Source organism: Nomascus leucogenys, chromosome 13 (genome assembly GCF_006542625.1).
Source record: "Nomascus leucogenys isolate Asia chromosome 13, Asia_NLE_v1, whole genome shotgun sequence".
In the NCBI taxonomy this organism is placed as follows: Eukaryota; Metazoa; Chordata; class Mammalia; order Primates; family Hylobatidae; genus Nomascus; species Nomascus leucogenys.
The window spans coordinates 100,339,393-100,357,724 of NC_044393.1; the positions used below are offsets into that span (position 1 = coordinate 100,339,393).

The 18,332-nt window shown below is 38.1% G+C and overlaps 1 protein-coding gene across 15 annotated transcripts in view; it reads right to left on the reverse strand.

Moving 5' to 3' along the window:
- The window catches only part of KMT2C (lysine methyltransferase 2C), a 306,019-nt gene that overhangs the window by 85,761 nt on the left and 201,926 nt on the right, over positions 1 to 18,332 (reverse strand). For all 15 annotated transcript variants that reach the window (XM_030826223.1, XM_030826214.1, XM_030826210.1 and 12 more), the window contains 7 exons: positions 16,024 to 16,140; positions 9,207 to 9,308; positions 8,910 to 9,014; positions 3,423 to 3,604; positions 3,003 to 3,167; positions 1,572 to 1,681; positions 1,001 to 1,066 (listed from right to left, as the gene is read on the reverse strand). In XM_030826223.1, the coding sequence (XP_030682083.1) occupies positions 1,001 to 1,066; positions 1,572 to 1,681; positions 3,003 to 3,167; positions 3,423 to 3,604; positions 8,910 to 9,014; positions 9,207 to 9,308; positions 16,024 to 16,140 (847 nt within the window). The remainder of the gene's footprint in view (positions 1 to 1,000; positions 1,067 to 1,571; positions 1,682 to 3,002; positions 3,168 to 3,422; positions 3,605 to 8,909; positions 9,015 to 9,206; positions 9,309 to 16,023; positions 16,141 to 18,332) is intronic.

Consider the following 18,332-nt stretch of genomic DNA (forward strand, 5'->3'; position numbering starts at 1 on the left):
TAATCCCAGCACTTTGGGAGGCTGAGGCGGCAGGCAGATCACGAGGTCAGGAGATCGAGACCATCCTGGCTAACACAGTGAAACCCCGTCTCTTCTAAAAACATAAAAAATTAGCCGGGCGTGGTGGCGGGCACCTGTAATCCCAGCTATGCGGGAGGCTGAGGCAGGAGAATCGCTTGAACCCAGGAGGGGGAGGTTTCAGTGAGCCGAGATCGTGCCACTGAACTCCAGACTGGGCAACAGGGAGAGACTCCGTCTCAAAAACGTCTTCCTGGCATTTCTATTTTCATGTCCCAATAAACAGAGTTAGAAGCACTTGCAACTAAACGCAATGCTCAGCCAATCCACTATGAGCTTTTTCCTAGAAAAGATCAAAAGGCAGGGATTTATTTACATAAGAGAGAATACTCCAGAAGCTCATCTGGAAAAATCAGAGTATCAACATAATTACTAATAGGGAGAAGTAATAAATAAGTACAAATCCTGCAGATTTAATTTTAAATGTACAAAACTGTTGTTCCTTAGAACAATTCCTGTACTATCCAAATGTTTTTGTATCAGGTGCTATTAAATACAAGTAAGTATTCAAAAGAATGATTGTTTAATAAGAATATATTAATCACCATACTAGGCTTATTAATTATTTTAAAAATTAAGAGACTGAATTAATTCTACAAGAAATCTGTTTGCTAACTAGGCCATATTTTCTGCTAACTGATAATTAAGCACAGTAATATATCAATGAAACCAAAGCAAGTATGGCATTAATGGTTATTCTAAGAGCTGTTATTTTTGTTGCCAACTTGCTGAAATTTATAGGAATACTGCCCCAGTAAAGCTGGATGACATTTTATATATCATTGTGGAAATGATTACCAACATTAGGGAATTTGGATAGAACGCCCATATGATTGAAGCAGGTTTCACAAGTGGTAAGCCAATTATGTAAAAATTAAGCAAAGTAAATTAATTAAATTAAGTAAAGCATTTCAAATTTTACCTAGCTCTTTTACTTTTGTGACAATTTGTGCTACAAGTGAAGATTCACAGCAGTCTGAGGAAGGCACTGAAACGAAAAAAAAAAAATCCAAGTAATTCTTTTCAGAAAAGGTAAAGTGTATTTAAATACTTATATATGATTAAAATTTCTGTTTCTATACTCATTTTATTAAAATAAATGTTTGAACACTAAAGTTAAAAGTGCTTTTTAAAGCAACAACAAAACAAGAAGTGATGAAGGAAATACTCAAGTCATGGAGGCAAACCTGGCTAAGAAAGAATCAACATATTGGATTTTGACATATTGTCAATAACTACAAGATCATGTTCCTCGGAAGCAAAATTATAGTTTACATCTAAAGTATATGCTTTTTATTGTTTCATGTAAATTGTTTTATTACAAGTTGTGATAAGTCATGTATAACCAAAAATAATATTTTTCATAAAATACTTGTCAAAGTAAGTTTCACAGAGACAAAAGAGTAGAGCCAAGCTAATTCATTGGTTATGGACAGTAAGGTGCAAGTGAGTGGTACAAGAGTGCAGACTCACAGTTTAAATTATTCTCTTACCATTAGACGCAGGCATATAGGGTCTGCACATGCTACAATCAAAACCAATGTCTGCTACATTTTCCACTTCTTCCTCAGTATTTAAGTTTTGACAAACTGCATGCATCCATCTAAAAAGACCATATTTGTACATTTTTTTAAAAAAATGGAATATACTGAGAACTGCTACCTTTTAAAACCTGTAACACTGAGTCTTCAAACTTAAAAGCCCTAAGCCTCACATGCTCCTCCTACCTTGCCCTTTTCTCCTAACTATCCCTATTAACAGAAAAACTTTCATAGAGCTAAGAAGGAAATAAAAAGGAATGAGAACAACTATTAGAGAAGAAGCAAAGCACATTACATAAGGAAGCTAATTATTTAATCATCATATATTAAATATTTCAAAGACAGCAAGGAAGCTAGTTAGGGCAAACACAAAGGTATTCAGAAAACTGCAAATGGCAGTGCTAGCATATATGTGCTCCAGGTAATGCATCTAATTTGAAGTAGACACATCTCATGTAAAGCAATGTTGAACGGTAATTGGGAAATAAAGTAAAAAGTTATCTTGCAATGGAACAAATAATTAGTAGCCAGAGTCCCAAGAATACTGTACCACTGATAATACTATTAATAATAATATATGTTCACTGCTTAACATCTAAAGAGTACAACAATATACCAATGAAAGCAAGGAAACATTCCTGATTTTGAAATTCCACATAATTACGTAGGGACGGCAGAAGGTGCTATCTAATATCTAGGTATCTAGTAGTATCTAGAGCTTTAAGAAAAAGTGGTTTAAGGAGAACAGAATCTGTTAGATATTTTTTATAATCTATTAAAAGCTTCAGAAACCCTTCATAAGAAACGGCATAGATGAAGGCAATAATTCTCCATCTAATTTCAAGGGATTCTTAAACCCTCAAAAAGGCCTAAATTAAAAATCTTTAGTCTTGGGTGGACGCAGTGTCTCACGCCTATAATCATAACACTTTGGGAGGCTGAGGCGGGCGGATCACAAGGTCAAAAGATGGAGACCATCCTGGCCAACATGGTGAAACCCTGTCTCTACTAAAAATACAAAAATTAGCTGGGCATGGTGGCATGCACCTGTAGTCCCAGCTACTCAGGAGGCTGAGGCAGGAGAATCACTTGAACCCAGGAGGCGGAGGTGGAGGTTGCAGTGAGCCAAGATAGCGCCACTGTACTCCAGCCTGGCGACAGAGCAAGACTCTCTCTAAATTTAAAAAAAAAAAAAAAAAAAAAAAAGTCTGGAGTTGAGAATTCAAAACAGGAAATCACTTCTGTAAGTTTCTAGGTGACTAAAAATCTGTAAGGCAAAAAGTTCTGCACCTAAAACTTGTGATTAAGGAAAAGCTATTTTCCATTTTTTTTGCTACATTTCAAAGAGAAAAGCTTTAAAAAGATGAAAAAATAGCACAATACCTATCACATTGTCTACATTGCAGAATAAGATCTTCTTCTCTATAGTTTCGATAGCAGACTGGACAGGAAGATAAGCTTGCACAAGGAGCGCACTGTGTGTAATTGTTCTGCCATTCACATCTTAGACCTGCAGATGTTGCTCCACAGTGTCTGCACCAAACACACCTGAAATCCAAATCCCCCCAAAAAGTCTCAATTTTATTTTCTTAGTTATTCAGTTACTGTAATTCAGGAAGCTACATACGAACATAATGGGGGAAATGATTTAATGTGCATGTGAAAATTTTTCTGATTAGTGGTATCTATCATAGCATATATGTATTATTCAATTAAATAGGTGTGGCTAATTTTTAAAAACTACACTGGTATGAGAAAGTTCTGAATTTGAAAGACTAACAAGGCAAACAAACCCTAGAGTACCATTTGCACTTCCAGCCTCCTTTGGGAACTGTCTGCAATGGAGGGTCTAGGCAGTAGGTGTGATAACTTATGTCACAATCATCACACAGCAGGAGTCTTCCTGGGTCAGTTGCCTTCCCACAGGCCTCACACACAGTGCACTCAAGACACCTCCAACCTTTGCTAAGAACCACTTTAGTGATCTGTAAAAGAAACAACCAATCCATGTGATTTATGCATTAACCTAACATAATCAAATATACTATATAAATTAATATGGTGCTTATGCACCTAGAAGCAGAAAAGAGGCAATCAACTAACATTTATTGAGCACCTACGGAGGCCCAGTACTGGGTTGGGCATGTTCATATGCACTTTTAGGAGCCTACTGAGCAGAATAATAGAAAATGGCACATATTTTAATGCCTTTTTAAAGTCCACATAATTACCTTACGCTGTACATTTAATGTCCACTATATTTATAGATATAGTGACCAGATTTTAAAGAAATCAAGCTTCCCTATTATTGATACATAATTTGAAAATACATCAAACAAAATCTCCATCTACATTTCCATGCTTAAAATCAATGGAAAAAATACCAAAAAAATTAATGTAAAACATGAGTTCTTAGGGACATTTTATGATCTTAGAGGATTTCTATTTAGACTATGGAGCTAGGAATTCTGAAGTTCACATTCACTCCTCTGTTTATTCTCCTCTCTCAAGGGTATAAGTTAGTAGAATATTTGGGAATCTCCAAATCTCTAATAAACTCCTGAAGGAAGCCACACCATGTAATATTAAGATTGTGGAACTTCTTAAAGATCTTAAAGACTAGGATCCTCAGATAAAACCAATCAAGTGCCCACATTATAATGAAACAGCAAGTAATGAGGGTACAGAATAAAAATTCAGATCATGAGGTACATGAAAGCCTAAAAGCTACCAGAGAAGAAAATAAAAGAGTTAAATTCAAAGGAACACCTATCAGAATGGCACCAAACTTCCCAACTCCAGATGCTAGAAGAGTTTAAGTTTCCAATTCTACAGGAAAATACTTTTCAAAGTACAATTCTCAACCTAGCTACACAAGCAACTATGTGTGAAGACAGAATACGCTGTAGACACAGGAAGACTCAAAATTCAGCTCCCTCATTCTCCTTCTAATAAAGTTACTTAGAGATATGCGGAACAGAATGAGGATGTATTATAAAGAAAAGGAGGACTTGGGATCTATAAATCAACAGAGCCAACAAAGGACATCAGGCCAGGGAAGTTTAAGGATGAAAACAACACACCTAGAAGCCACTGGCACATATCAGAGCAGGAGAAGGGAATGTCTAGAAGGAGGGTAGGACTTTTCCCAGAAAAAAACGGTACTTTAAAAAATAATCTTATATGATAGTTTTATAGTAGGCAAAAACAAAGAACGAATGGAGAGTCACTATTACTTTCTTGTTATTAAAAACTCCATGAAAGACAAAAGAAACTCATAGTATACTGTTTAGATCTGCAGTGAACATTTACTGAGTCACAACCAACACCTTATTAATTGAACTAAACATAGTAATACAACTATATTGGGAGAAGGAAGGAGGTGTATTTTAAGACCTAAATCAGAATTTATTTATTCATAGCAGAAAGTCAACAAAATCTAGCATTGATAAAGCAGTAAACCAGTTGATTATTTAGAGCTATAGCATTAACCACAAGAAAAAAGACCTGAAAAGATTAAAAGTGATTGCCTCAGATGTGGAGGTAGAGTAAGACAAGACTTGGTTGTTCATTACAAGGCCTTTTTTTTTTTTTTTTTTTTTTTTTTTTTGAGATGGAGTCTTGCTCTGTTGCCTGGGCGGGAGTGCAGTGGTGTGATCTCAGCTCACTGCAACCTCCGCCTCCCATGTTCAAATAATTCTCCTGGCTCAGCCTCCTGAGTAGCTAGGACTACAGGAATGAGCCACCACATCCAGCTAATTTTTGTATTTTTAGTAGAAATGAGGTTTTACTGTGTTGGCCAGGCTGGCTTGAACTCCTGCCCTCAAGTGATCCACCTGCCTCGGCCTCCCAAAGTGCTGGGATTACAGGTGTGAGGCACCACACCTGGCCCATTACAAGGCTTTTAATGTCATTTGATTTTTAAACATGTATATTTATTATTTTGATTAGCTTACTGATTTTTAAGAATTTGTCTTAGATTACCAAGTTAATGTATTATTTGCCCAAATGAAGGAAATGGCCTAGGGGTAAGATCAGGGTGGCTTAGAGCAGTAGCCAGCAAACATTTCCAATAAAGGGCCAGAGAGTAAATGGAAAGTTTTGAGGGCCATATGATCTGTTGCAACTTTATAAAAACTCTGCCAGTGTAATGCAAAAACTGCTACAAATATTTGTAAACAAAAGAACATGGCCATATTTCAATAAAAGTTTATTTGCAAACACAGGAAATGGGCCAGATTTGGTCTATGGGCCAGTCTGCCTGACCCTGGCTTAAACAATGACCTGAAGATAAAGTGGCAGACAGACCTGAGGTGTTTAGTGGCAGAATTTTTAAAATATTTATCTTCATTCCTACTAAGTTTTCTTCACAGATACCTGTGGTCCCTTTTACAACCAAACTCTCAAGTTTCTCAGCTTATATTCACTCTTCAAAACACTACAGTCTGGTCTCTACACCCACGTACACTCATAACTGCTTAAGCCAGGCTTGTCAAGACTGTCTTATTCTCAAATCTAATGGAAACATTAGTGTTTGTGTTTCTTGACTTCTAGTACTTCAACACTTGAACAATTTCTCCCTCTTTGAAATTTCCTTTTAACCTAAGTACTGGGGTTGTACTATCATTTTTTTCTTCCTTTGAACCAGTTTAGCCTTAGTTTTAAAAGTTTTTTCAAATAAGATGTCATCCAGGATTCCATCCATGGTACCATGTCCAAAGTTGTTACAGATATGTTTTATAATCTAATACGGATACACGCTTCAACTATAATGGAGTAGGTGGGACCAGCCTGTTCTCCCATAAGATACTAGAAAATTGGACAAAGTGTATGAAACAACTGTTTTCAGATATTAGACAACACACAGTACAGGAGACAGTGGTCTCTGAGAGGAAGGAAACACTCAGTGAGTCCTATGATATTCTGCCTAGAAACATTTTCCAGAACGCTGCCCAGAGAGGGAGAACCTCAGCAGAGTAAAATCAATGGCCTCGCTGAGGTTAGGGAAGGTGAGGCAGTGGAATTTGCAGGACACAGTACTCAAAATGAAGAAGCAATAAGGACTAAGAGCTCCAGAAATCTACAAAGGATTCCCCTTAAGTCTTTGGTGGAACACCAAGCCATGCTTCTATAAGGCCAAAGACCCACAACCAGCGGAAAGTACATCTACTGGGAATTTGTAAGCTGCACAATTACCAGAGCTTGCAAAAGGCTCAAAGACAAGTGAAGCACAACCAGTCAGAGTACAAAGACACTGGTGGACAGGGGGTACAATTCAGTAGAGATCCCAGAAAGGCCAAGTCTTAAGTACAGGGTTAAACTAATGCTAATACTGCAGCTACCAAAATGTGGTCTAGGGAACCCCAGTGGGTCTGTAGAGTTAAAACAAGTTTAAATAATACTAAGATTTAATTTGCCTTTTTTCACTTTAATTCATTCACAATTATACAGTGGTGTTTACAGAGGCTACATGTTGTATCATAATATCATTACATTGACATTGTACAGGTTGTGCTTCTGTAGTCTTGTGTTATAAAATGTTCCTAGTTTTAATTTCTAAAATGCTGAATAGACCATAGTTAAAATCCTCATAAACAAAAACTATGGAGTCCCCAGTAATTTTAAAGAGTGTTAAGGTTCTAAAACCATAAAGTTTGAAAATATCCACCTTAGAGTGAAGGCTTTCTAGACTTGCCCCAGCAAGCTTAAAAAGAAGCTTCAAAGGTATCAAACTTATCCACAAACAATTGCCTCCTACAATAAAAATTCAAGTGAGCCAATTCACATATCCCTAGTATATTTCTAGATACTGCTGTATTTCTCAATGAGACTGCGGTATTCTATACTGTCCAAAACAGTGTCATTGTGTAAAAGGAACCACACATAATTTTTAAAAACAGGAATTCAAATTCTAGCTCTACCAGTAACTAGGTGTTTGATAGTGCACTAATTGTCCAATCTTAACTTATGTAAGTCATACTCATCCGTAAAATGGGAATTCGGTAATTGTTGGATGGGTTAAAAGAAATACATTACTATCTTGAAAGGGATCTTACTCAATTTCCTTAGGTCCAAAACATTAAGTATTCTAGAAAACAAAATCTAATGATAGCAGCAACTTTTATACAGAATATAAAGTACAAAGAAAAGAAACATGTTTTATGCATATATAACTCTATTTTTTAATTGGCTTTATATACTCTGTGTCTTTTTCAGTCACATACCATGAGCAACTAATTTTAAAAGACTACATAAATTAACCATACTAGTCTTCTATTTTGGGTAGTATTAATTACTATCTTTCATTTTGATTCCTAAATTCACAAAAACCTGTATTACCCTATAAAATAAATACTAGTATAGGTATCAACAAAGAATTCTGAAGGAGATAATGTTGATTTGCTTACTATACTGATATTTAACTGACAATGATATAATACAGTGATGTTTGAAGGGCAGGGGAGAAAGGTATAAAAATCACTCATGGTTCACAACCTATCACTGAAACTGAGGTTAGTATTTATATTACATGGTATGGCAGTACTAGAAAAGATTTACTTGTGGAGTATACAGTTTAAGACCTCTGCTGTACAGCTATACCTCCATGCTTGCTTCCAGTGGCCATGACACTTTATTCAAATATGTAAGTTTTATTAAGACTGAGTTCTTAAAAAGAAAAAACCAAGAACCTTAGATTCAACTACTGAAGTATTGAGACCTGTCCATATTTAAAACCAAGCACATGATACCACTTAAAAGGTTCCCCAGAAAGCCTCTATCCTGAAATGCTTGAAAGTGAGCAGTGCTGACTCTCGATTACTACCAATTGCATTAAATATGACACTTGTTTTGTTTCTTTTGGCTATAAGGAGAAAATGTCTTTTTGTATACGAGTGAGCACAGAGGAGAGAGAATGCGGGAAAGAACAGAATGGGCTAATAATTTTTTACTAAATACTCCAGTTCTCAGCTTTTTAAATCAACAGACAAAATGAATCAGCTAAACCTAAAATCTTTGTGAATAGTATAAATTGTCTTTTACATTAAATGCATATATTTTTATGTTTTACTTTTTCAAGACAAAAGCAGGATATTAGTACAATATAAAATTTATAGAGGAGCAAATTTCTTGAGATAGCAAACCCTTAAAAGCAGTATTTAAAGTACTTAAATACTGTCACAGATGTTTAAGAATCATAATACTTAATTGTGAGAACTGGGAGCTCATGTTACTACTAAAACCAAATAAAAATTCAATACATTTTTGTTAACTCAATTTAAGGATGTTTACCTTAATACTGACACAGTATGGATGGTAACACTGACCACACTGAGAACAGGCAAGTAATCTTCCTTCTGCTCCTTGGCCAAAACTGCCACAAACTACACACATATCCTGAAGTTAAGAAAACAGAACATATTTTCAATGGAGACTAAGCTAAAAACCTACAAATTTTACTTTAAAAATACCTTCTTAACTAATATAGCTCTATAGCTAAATATTGGATGACTTCTGTGTATATGAGATAAAGTAGAAATGTGCAAGGAGGAATTCAATGAGGAATACAGTAAATTGTCAAGTTCAAACCTGATTCAAAGTGAACTTGTCACTGCTAGAAAACAACACAACTGTATTGTGCATAGAGTTTTCTTCATCATCCTTATTTGATGAAATATCTGCAGTAGACACCTATAGAAAGCAAAATACACAAAATACGAGGTTATATTTTTCACTTGTTTTACACTTAACTGGAAAGCTTCAAAAATTCATAATCAAAACATATTTTTGCTAAGGTCTAGGATAACAATTCCAAATATTAATGCTAAGATACTACCGTAAAACGGAGTCATGACATTTTATTATTCACCTAATTCTCTCTTTAGAGTTAGAATTCCTATAGACCAAGAAGTAATGAGAAAATATAATAAACCTGTCTTAGTAAGACTTGGTTATGCAGAATTCTAATCAAGAAACTATAAATGATAATATATGTATGTACACATACAAATCTATCGCTATTTTAGTGACACACACTTGGGATCTGCAATGTAGCTAGTCTGAACTGAGATGTCCTGCAAACATAAAATACAGCACATAATAACATATTACATGTTGAAATGGTAATATTTTAGATATATCGGTTGAAATGGAAGGCATTAAAATTAATTTCGCCTGTTCACTATAACCTTTATTTTGTTTTCAGGGGAGTTTCGCTCTTGTTGCCCAGGCTGGAGTGTAATGGCGTGATCTCGGCTCACTGCAACCTCTGCCTCCTGGTTTAAGCTATTCTCCTGCCTCAGCCTTCCAAGTAGCTGGGATTACAGTTGTCTACCACCATGCCCAGCTAATTTCTGTATTTTTTGTAGAAATGGGGTTTCACCATATTGGTCGGGCTGGTCTCTAACTCCTGACCTCAAATGACCCACTGCACCCAGCTCACTGTAACTTTTTAATGTGGCTACCAGGAAGTTTTAAATTGCATATGTGGTTCTCATTATATTTCTATTAGCACCACTTTAGAATATTATTTTGAATAACATCAAAATTTCAGTATTAGCCAAATGATTATCAACCAATATTGTTCAGTCTGGACTTAGTTCTATTTGACTAAATCGGCTAAGTACCCACTGGTTTGTTAATAATTTCTAGAGTGATTATGAAACAAAATAAAGCTCTGAACTAGAAGTTGTAGAAGAAGACAAGGAGGGCACTGCCAAAATCATAAAATACAATCCTCTTTCTTTAAAAAGCTTACAACCTAAGCCTGGAAAGACAGAGCTGAAACACAACAGGTTATGTTCAAGGTCAAAACATAAAACAACTTAATTACTTTTCCTGAGGAACAACTGAAAGAAGATTAACCAGCTGGGTGTGGTGGCTCATGCCTATAATCTTAGCACTTTGGGAGGCTAAAGTGGGTGGATCGCTTGAGCTCAGGAGTTCGAGACCAGCCTGGGCAACACGGTGAAATCCTGTCTCTACCAAAAATACAAAAAAAACAGCCGAGCGTGGTGGCACACGCCTGTAGTCTCAGCTACTCAGGAGGCTGAGGCAGGAGAATCACTTGAACCCAAGAGGCAGAGGTTACAGTGAGCCAAGATTATGCCACTGCACTACAGCCTGGGTGACAGAGCGAGACCAAGATTACGCCACTGCACTCCAGCCTGGGTGACAGAGTTAGACCCTGTCTCCACAAAAAAAAAAAAAAAAGAAGGAAGGAAGGTAGATTGGTTAACTAAATAGAAGGACTACATCTCAGTATTTTTCAATACAAATACATTTAAAAGCAGATTTTTGTTTGTTTGTTTGTTTTTGAGACAGAGTCTCGCTATGTTGCCCAGGCTGGAGTGCAGTGGCACAATCTCGGCTCACTGCAAGCTCTGTCTCCCAGGTTCACGCCATTCTCCTGCCTCAGCCTCCCGAGTAGCTGGGACTACAGGCACCTGCCCTCACGCCCAGCTAATTTTTTGTATTTTTAGTAGAGACGGGGTTTCACCGTGTTAGCCAGGATGGTCTTGATCTCCTGACCTCATGATCCGCCCACCTCGGCCTCCCAAAGTGCTGGGATTACAGGCATGAGCCACTGCGCCCGGCCTAAAAGCAGTTTTAATGGTTAGTACTAATGCTTTATAAGAGCAATTTACAGTCATATGAACCCTAATGACTACAAGTGTTAATAATGCCAATATTCATCATTAGGGAGTAAGTAAAGCAATGACAAATCCAAACATTAGAAAATTACGCAACATTTTAAAAGTAGGGAGGTAGAAACTTGTATAGACTCCCATGAGAGAAATTACCAAAAGACATTGTTGAGTGAAAAAATAAATTGCAGAACAGTATGTGAGGTATAGCACTATAATATAAAAACATGCAAAGTCATTGTATGTAGTCTATGGGCACATATAATAGGTTGAATCATAAGAAATTGCTGCTTTTCATCAGTTCAGAAATAATATTGGCAATTTCATATGGATCAACCTAATATATAAATATACCAAACTGGTAACAGGGAAATAAGAAGGACTGAGGAGTTAGTAATGGTAAATCCTGATCTACCTATAATGCTTTAATTTTTTTAATAGAGAAAATGTATTGATGTGTTATATGCATACCTCAAAATTAGCTTTCTAAGATTTTAGAGAATCATCCAAGATGATTCACAAAAGTAGAATCATCATCATCAGTAAGAAATTGACTACTAAAAGTAATCATTAATTCAGTCACAGGACTAATGATGCATTGACAAGACTATTGAGATATATAATTATGGAAATGGCTAAAATAGAGATAAAGTATCTATTTCTACCTCCCTACCACTAACAGAAAATTCAACACATTATACACACTGAGCAGCTCAAAGAAATTGTAAACATCCATTATTATTTTTAAAAGGAAATCTAACCAGTGAATGCTTTCACTGAATATGATAAACAATATATTCCCAGTATAAACCAGAAACAAGTCTGTAATAGAAAACTACAATGTCCCTAGATTCAAGTGGGGGTGGGGAATCATATTTAAATAATAAGTGCAGAAAAACCAAAATATTTTAAAATAATTGTCCATGCAAGAAAGAAAACAGTATCATCTAGCTTAAAGACCCACTGTTTTTATTTTATAATTTATTTCATGACCTTTAGACCGCTAGAAAAATAAAACCTACCTTGAGGGCAAAGGTAATCTATGAGAAAATATGTGCTATTGTTGCCTGCATAGATAATAGTGTGATTTATCCAGAAGGTGATAGAAACTTCATTTTCCTAGACCACAGATATAAGCCAAGGAGAATAGAAAGCTCTGACCTAAATTTCACAAGTGTCCCTTCCAAGCAGGGACACATAAGAGTAAACAAAAAAAGAAGATCAAATTAAACTCAAAGTGAGAAGATAGGAAAAAATAAAGATGCGAATATAAATCAATAAAACAGAAAGGGAAAAGAAAATAGAGAAAAGTCCATGAAAACAAAGGCTGACTCAAGAAGATCAGTAAGATTGATAAATCTCTAGCCAGACCGATCAGGAAAAAAATAAGACAAGATACAAATTATTAATATCAAGAATGAGGAAGGTGAAATCACTACAGATTCTACAGGTATCAAAATAATAAGAAACATTATGACCAACTCCATTCCTTTAATTTGTCAAGATAGACAAAATGAACAAGTTTCTTGAAAGATGCAAATTTATGCAAGGAGAGACATAACCTAAATAGGTACCTATTAAAGAAATAAAATTTGTTGTTAAAAACCGTCCCACAGGCTGGGCGCCGGTGGCTCATCCCGTAATCCCAGCACTTTGGGAGGCGGATCACCTGAGGCCAGGAGTTCGAGACCAGCCTGGCCAACATGGCGAAACCCCATCTCTACCCAAAACACAAAAATTAGCCAGGCATGTTGGTGCACGCCAGTAATCCCAGCTACTCAGAAGACTGAGGCAGGAGAATTGCTTGAACCTGAGAGGTGGAGGCTGTATTCAGCAGAGATCACGCCACTACACTCCAGCCTGGGCATGGTGGCTCATGCCTGTAATCCCAACACTTTGGGAGGCCAAGGCAGGTGGATCACCTGAGGTCAGGAGTTCAAGACCAGCCTGGCCAACATGGTGAAAAACTGTCTCTACTAAAAATACAAAAAATTAGCCAGGCGTGGTGGCAGGCACCTGATAAACGCAGCTACCCAGGGGGCTGAGGCAGGGGAATCACTTGAACCTGGGAGGCAACGGTTGCATGAGCTGAGATTGCACCATTGCACTCCAGCCTAGGCAACAAGAGCAAAACTCCATCTCAAACGAAAGAAAAACAAGCTTCCTCCCTCCCTCCCTCTTTCTTTTCTCTGTGGCCTAGGCTGCAATCTACTCGCCTCGCTGCTGCCCCGCACCGTGGACTGCCTGGGACTACCGGCGCGCGCCACCACCGCTGCCTAGTTTTTCTCCTTTGGCTGCAGGCGCGGTTTCGCCATGTTAGCCACGCTGGTCCCCAGCTCCTGACCCCGAGTGCTCTGCCCGCCTCGGCCTCCCGAGGTGCTGGGACTGCAGACGGAGTCTCGCTCACTCGGTGCTCGGTGTTGCCCGGGCTGGAGTGCGGTGGCGTGGTCTTGGCTCGCGGCAGCCTCCGCCTCCCAGCCGCCTGCCTTGGCCTACCAGGGTGCTGGGATTGCAGCCCCTGCCAGGCCGCCGCCCCGTCTGGGAGGTGGGGAGCGTCTCTGCTCGGCCGCCCCTCTGCCCGGCCTCCCCATCTGGGAAGTGAGGAGCGCCTCTGCCCGGCCGCCCCGTCTGGGAAGTGAGGAGCGCCTCTGCCCAGCCGCCCCGTCTGGGAATAAATGAGGAGCACCTCTGCCCGGCCGCCCCGTCTGGAAGAAGTGAGGAGCACCTCTGCCCGGCCGCCCCATCTGGGAAGAAGTGAGGAGTGTCTCTGCCTGGCCGCCCCGTCTGGGAAGTGAGGAGCGCCTCTGCCCGGCCGCCCCGTCTGGGATGTGGGGAGCGCCTCTGCCCGACCGCCTCGTCTGGGAGGTCCACCACGGAGGCCAGAAGCAATGTGGGGGCTGGACGTGGTGGCTCACGCCTGTGGTCCCGGCACTCTGGGGGGCCGAGGTGGGTTGATCACTTCAGGCTAGGAGTTCGAGACCAGTCTGGCCAACATGGCGAAACATATGAAAAATACAACAGACAAACCAACCAACCAACTCAGTGACAACAAAACAGGTCTACCCGGGAGTCATACTCTAATTTTTTCTATTTTCCTCCCTTTCTGATCCTTTATCCCACTTTCTTTTTCTTCCTCTTCCTTCTCCTTCTTCTTTGTCAAATAGAGGATTGAGTTATTATCACTGATCCATATAAAGTCCCTCTCTCATTTATTTTAATTCCCACCCCCCATTTCTATTCCCCGACTTCCCATGTGCAACCTTCCTAATATGTTTGATACGCATCTTTTTGTTTGCATGCATTTTTAGAAAATGTTGTTTTTGTGTGCAAAAAAAAAAAATTAATAAAAAAAAAAACCCCACAAAGAAAATTCCAGGCCAAGATGGTTTCACTAATAAATTCATGTATAATATAAGAAGATACATTTCCACTACTACACAACTTTTCCAGAAAACTGAAGAGGAGAATATACTTCCAGATTCATTCTATGAAGCTGGAGTTATGCTGATACCAAAACCAGACAAAGACATTACGAGAATGTAAGACTACAGGCTGGGGCATGGTGACTCACGCCTGTAATCCCAGCACTTTGGGAAGCCAAGGTGGGAAAATTGCTTGAGCTCAGAAGTTCGAGACCAGCCTGGACAACATAGTGAGATGCTGTCTCTATTAAAAATTTTTAAAAAGTAGTTGGGTGTGGTGGCACACACCTATGGTCCCAGCTACTTGGGAGACGGAGGTAGGAGGTCGAAGCTGGAGTTAGCTATGATCGCACCACTGCACTCCAGCCCAGGAATTAGAATGAGAACCTGTCTCAGAAAAAAAAAAAAGAAGAAGAAAAAAAGTGCACAGGTCTACAACCGTGGTGCATCCACAGTTTTATTAATACTCAGCAAGAAAAGGTAGTACACTGTTAACAAATCCAACAGCATAGATGAATCTCCAAATAATTGTGCTGAAATAAATCAGTCCAAAAAGCATACAGTTCTGTACTATTCCACTTATATACAACTCTAGAAAATGCAAACTGATCTTGGGGACAAGGACGGATGGCAGAGGGAATGCAGAAAATTACAGAGGGGCATGAAGAAACTTTGGGAGATGAATATATTCACTATCATGATTGTGGTATTATTTTCAAGGGTGTATATATATATCAAAGCTTATGAAATTGTACATGTCAAATATAGCTTATATCAACTATACCTCAATAAGCCTGGTTTTAAAATTTTTCTTTTTGAAAAAGGGATGAGAATCTAAGCTTCCTTATTCCTGGTTTAGTAGTAAACTTGAATAATTTCAACTGTCTCCTATACTTAAAATGACATTTCAGAATTTTAAAAACAGGATTTTAATAAAATAGCAAAGTTATTACATAAAACATTTGCTAGTAGTTAGCAAATACATTTGTAATACACATATAAATAAAGCCTCATAACATGATAGTAAGCAAATACCTATCAATCTTGAAATTTTTTAAATAAAAGAGCAACTATATTACATACTTTTTAGAGAGGGTTGGCATAGAAAGTTAAGGAGTCAAAGAGGAAGGTAAGAAAAGAGAAAGGATGAGAAAGTAAATATACAAGAAAACGTAACCAGAGGCTCAAAAAAAAAAAAAAAAAAAAAAGCAAAGTAGGACAGTAAAATAAACATTTTGGCCTACTTATATGACTCTTAAGATCAAAATAACTTGCTATGAGATTTTCATCATTAACTGACATTTAAATTAGAGAAAATATACATGAAGCAAGCCTCACCCCAGGCAATACAACAGCTCCGATTCCACTTTTCAGCTTTGACCTGCCTCGGCCACCTCGCCCCGACAGTCCTGCACCTCGAGGTCTCCGCTTTCCTGGAAATCCAGACCCACGGCCCTATGTAACAGATTAGGAAAAGTCAACATTCTGTGACAGCCCAAAATAATTTTTAAATCCAAATGCCACTGAGATAAAACATTTTATTAAATGTTACACAAACACTTCTTTAGATAAGTATTAAGAGACCTGGCTTATTATTTTTATCTTTAAAAGTATACTCCACAACTTAAAAATTTAAATATAAAATGCTTACAACCTTAGAATCATATCTTAGGCCTCTTACTGTGAACGCTATCAGCAAGGCTTTGCATGATTTTTCTCTTTCCCACTCCTACATTCTTGGTGGCTACAACAACTATAGCCTGATCAAGAGAGTTCGAAGTGCAACAAATTGTATTCAATACAGAGTAAGTATAAGAAAGAACTCTCTCATTAACTGGTCTCGCGGTGATTACAGTAACAGCTAACATCTATTGAGTACTTACTATGTACTAATCTAAGTATTTTTTACTCTCAACAATCCCATATAGTAGGTTTTATTATCCCCATTTGAGATGAGTGTGCTGAGGAATAAAAAGGTTAAGTAACTTGTCCAAGGTCACTTAGCTAGCAAGTCTGGCTCCAGCATCCCTGGGTTGGAACCATATTCTGTACTGCTATATCAGCATTAAAATTCATTTTTGCTAGTGTGTAACAGTATTCTTCTTGTCATTAAAGTTAAGTCAGTTTCCTTCACTATTCAGCAGTTCTCTTATGAACTCAACATTTCTACCTCATTCACCATTGTATTTAGAGGAAAATGTATTATTATTGTTATTACTTTTATTTTTGAGACAAGAACTTGCTCTGTCACTCAGGTTGGAGTGCAGTGGTGTGATCACAGCTCACTGCAGCCTAGAACTCTTGGGCTCAAGTGATCCTCCTGCTTCTGCCTCCCAAAGTGCCAGGATTACAGGAGTAAACCAAAGCATCCAGCCAGGAAAAACTATTTGAGGATTATCGGAAAGCTGACAAAAGGCTTTGTGAAAGCTTTGCTTTAAATAATCTGAATAATAAATACTTGAAATGGAAATAATTTATCTGACTTCTTAGACAAGAAATAAACCTATGGGAAAATGTGTTAAATTCCCTGATAATTTCAGACATTAAGTACCAGAGTATGGTGTTCCCTGCCCCCCCCCACCCTTGTTTGTACTAATTAATTACTCCTTGAAAAAACCTGGCACCTAAGTAGATGAATATGTATATTTAAAATTATCCAGATGCTCAGGAAAATACTTAGATGTTTCCCTCACAATAAGTTAAATAGTATGTCGTATTTTCAACTGATGTCCCTTATCATAGTTTGAAATGAACTTATTCCCTATTTAGCAGAATGGTTTCCAAGTCAAAAATTTATGGTGATACTGTAAGCATAAAATAGATACACATGAACAAAAGGAACGGGAGGAATGGCTTTTTTCCCTTTGGATGTAATAAATACAGCCAGCTTCAAGTTTCAAACTGCCACTCCTGTCTTCTCTTACCCTGCTCTCCTTGAGATCCCTTTTGAGAAGTGCATCCGCTTCTTTGAACAACAGATGGATGGGGTCAGGTTAGTTTTTTGGGTTTTTTGTTTGTTTGTTTGTTTTTGAGATGGAGTCTCGCTTCTTCGCCCAGGCAGAGTGCAATGGTGTGATCTTGGCTCACTGCAACCTCCGTCTCCTGGGTTCAAGCAATGCTCCTGCCTCAGCCTCCCTAGCAGCTGGGAATACAGGCACACGCCACCACACCCGGCTAAATTTCTTTGTATTTTTAGTAGAGACAGGGTTTCACCATGTTGGCCAGGTTGGCCTCAAACTCCTGACCTCAAGTGATCCGCCCACCTCAGCCTCCCAAAGTGCTGGGATTACAGGCGTGAGCCATGGCGCCCGGCCGAGTTTGTTTTAAATTGGTATAAAAGATTTTTGAAAAATTAAGTCAGTGATTAAAAATCAAGACTACAGTAATCTCTCAATTTATTTTCTCGAACGTCAAATGCTGACCCAGAAAAAAAATAAGTGAAAATTGGTGGTCTATATTATCAAACTGTCAAATGAGGTATATTTCTACCTCAATATCTTGGATGATATCAGGGGGAGGTAGGGAGATTAAAAAAAAAAAATAGTTCTTCCAGTCATGAAAGAAAATAAAGTATAATCTAGAATTCCTTAAAATCCTTGATTAGTCTACATTAAACAGCCATATTCCAGAATATTAAATATAGAATA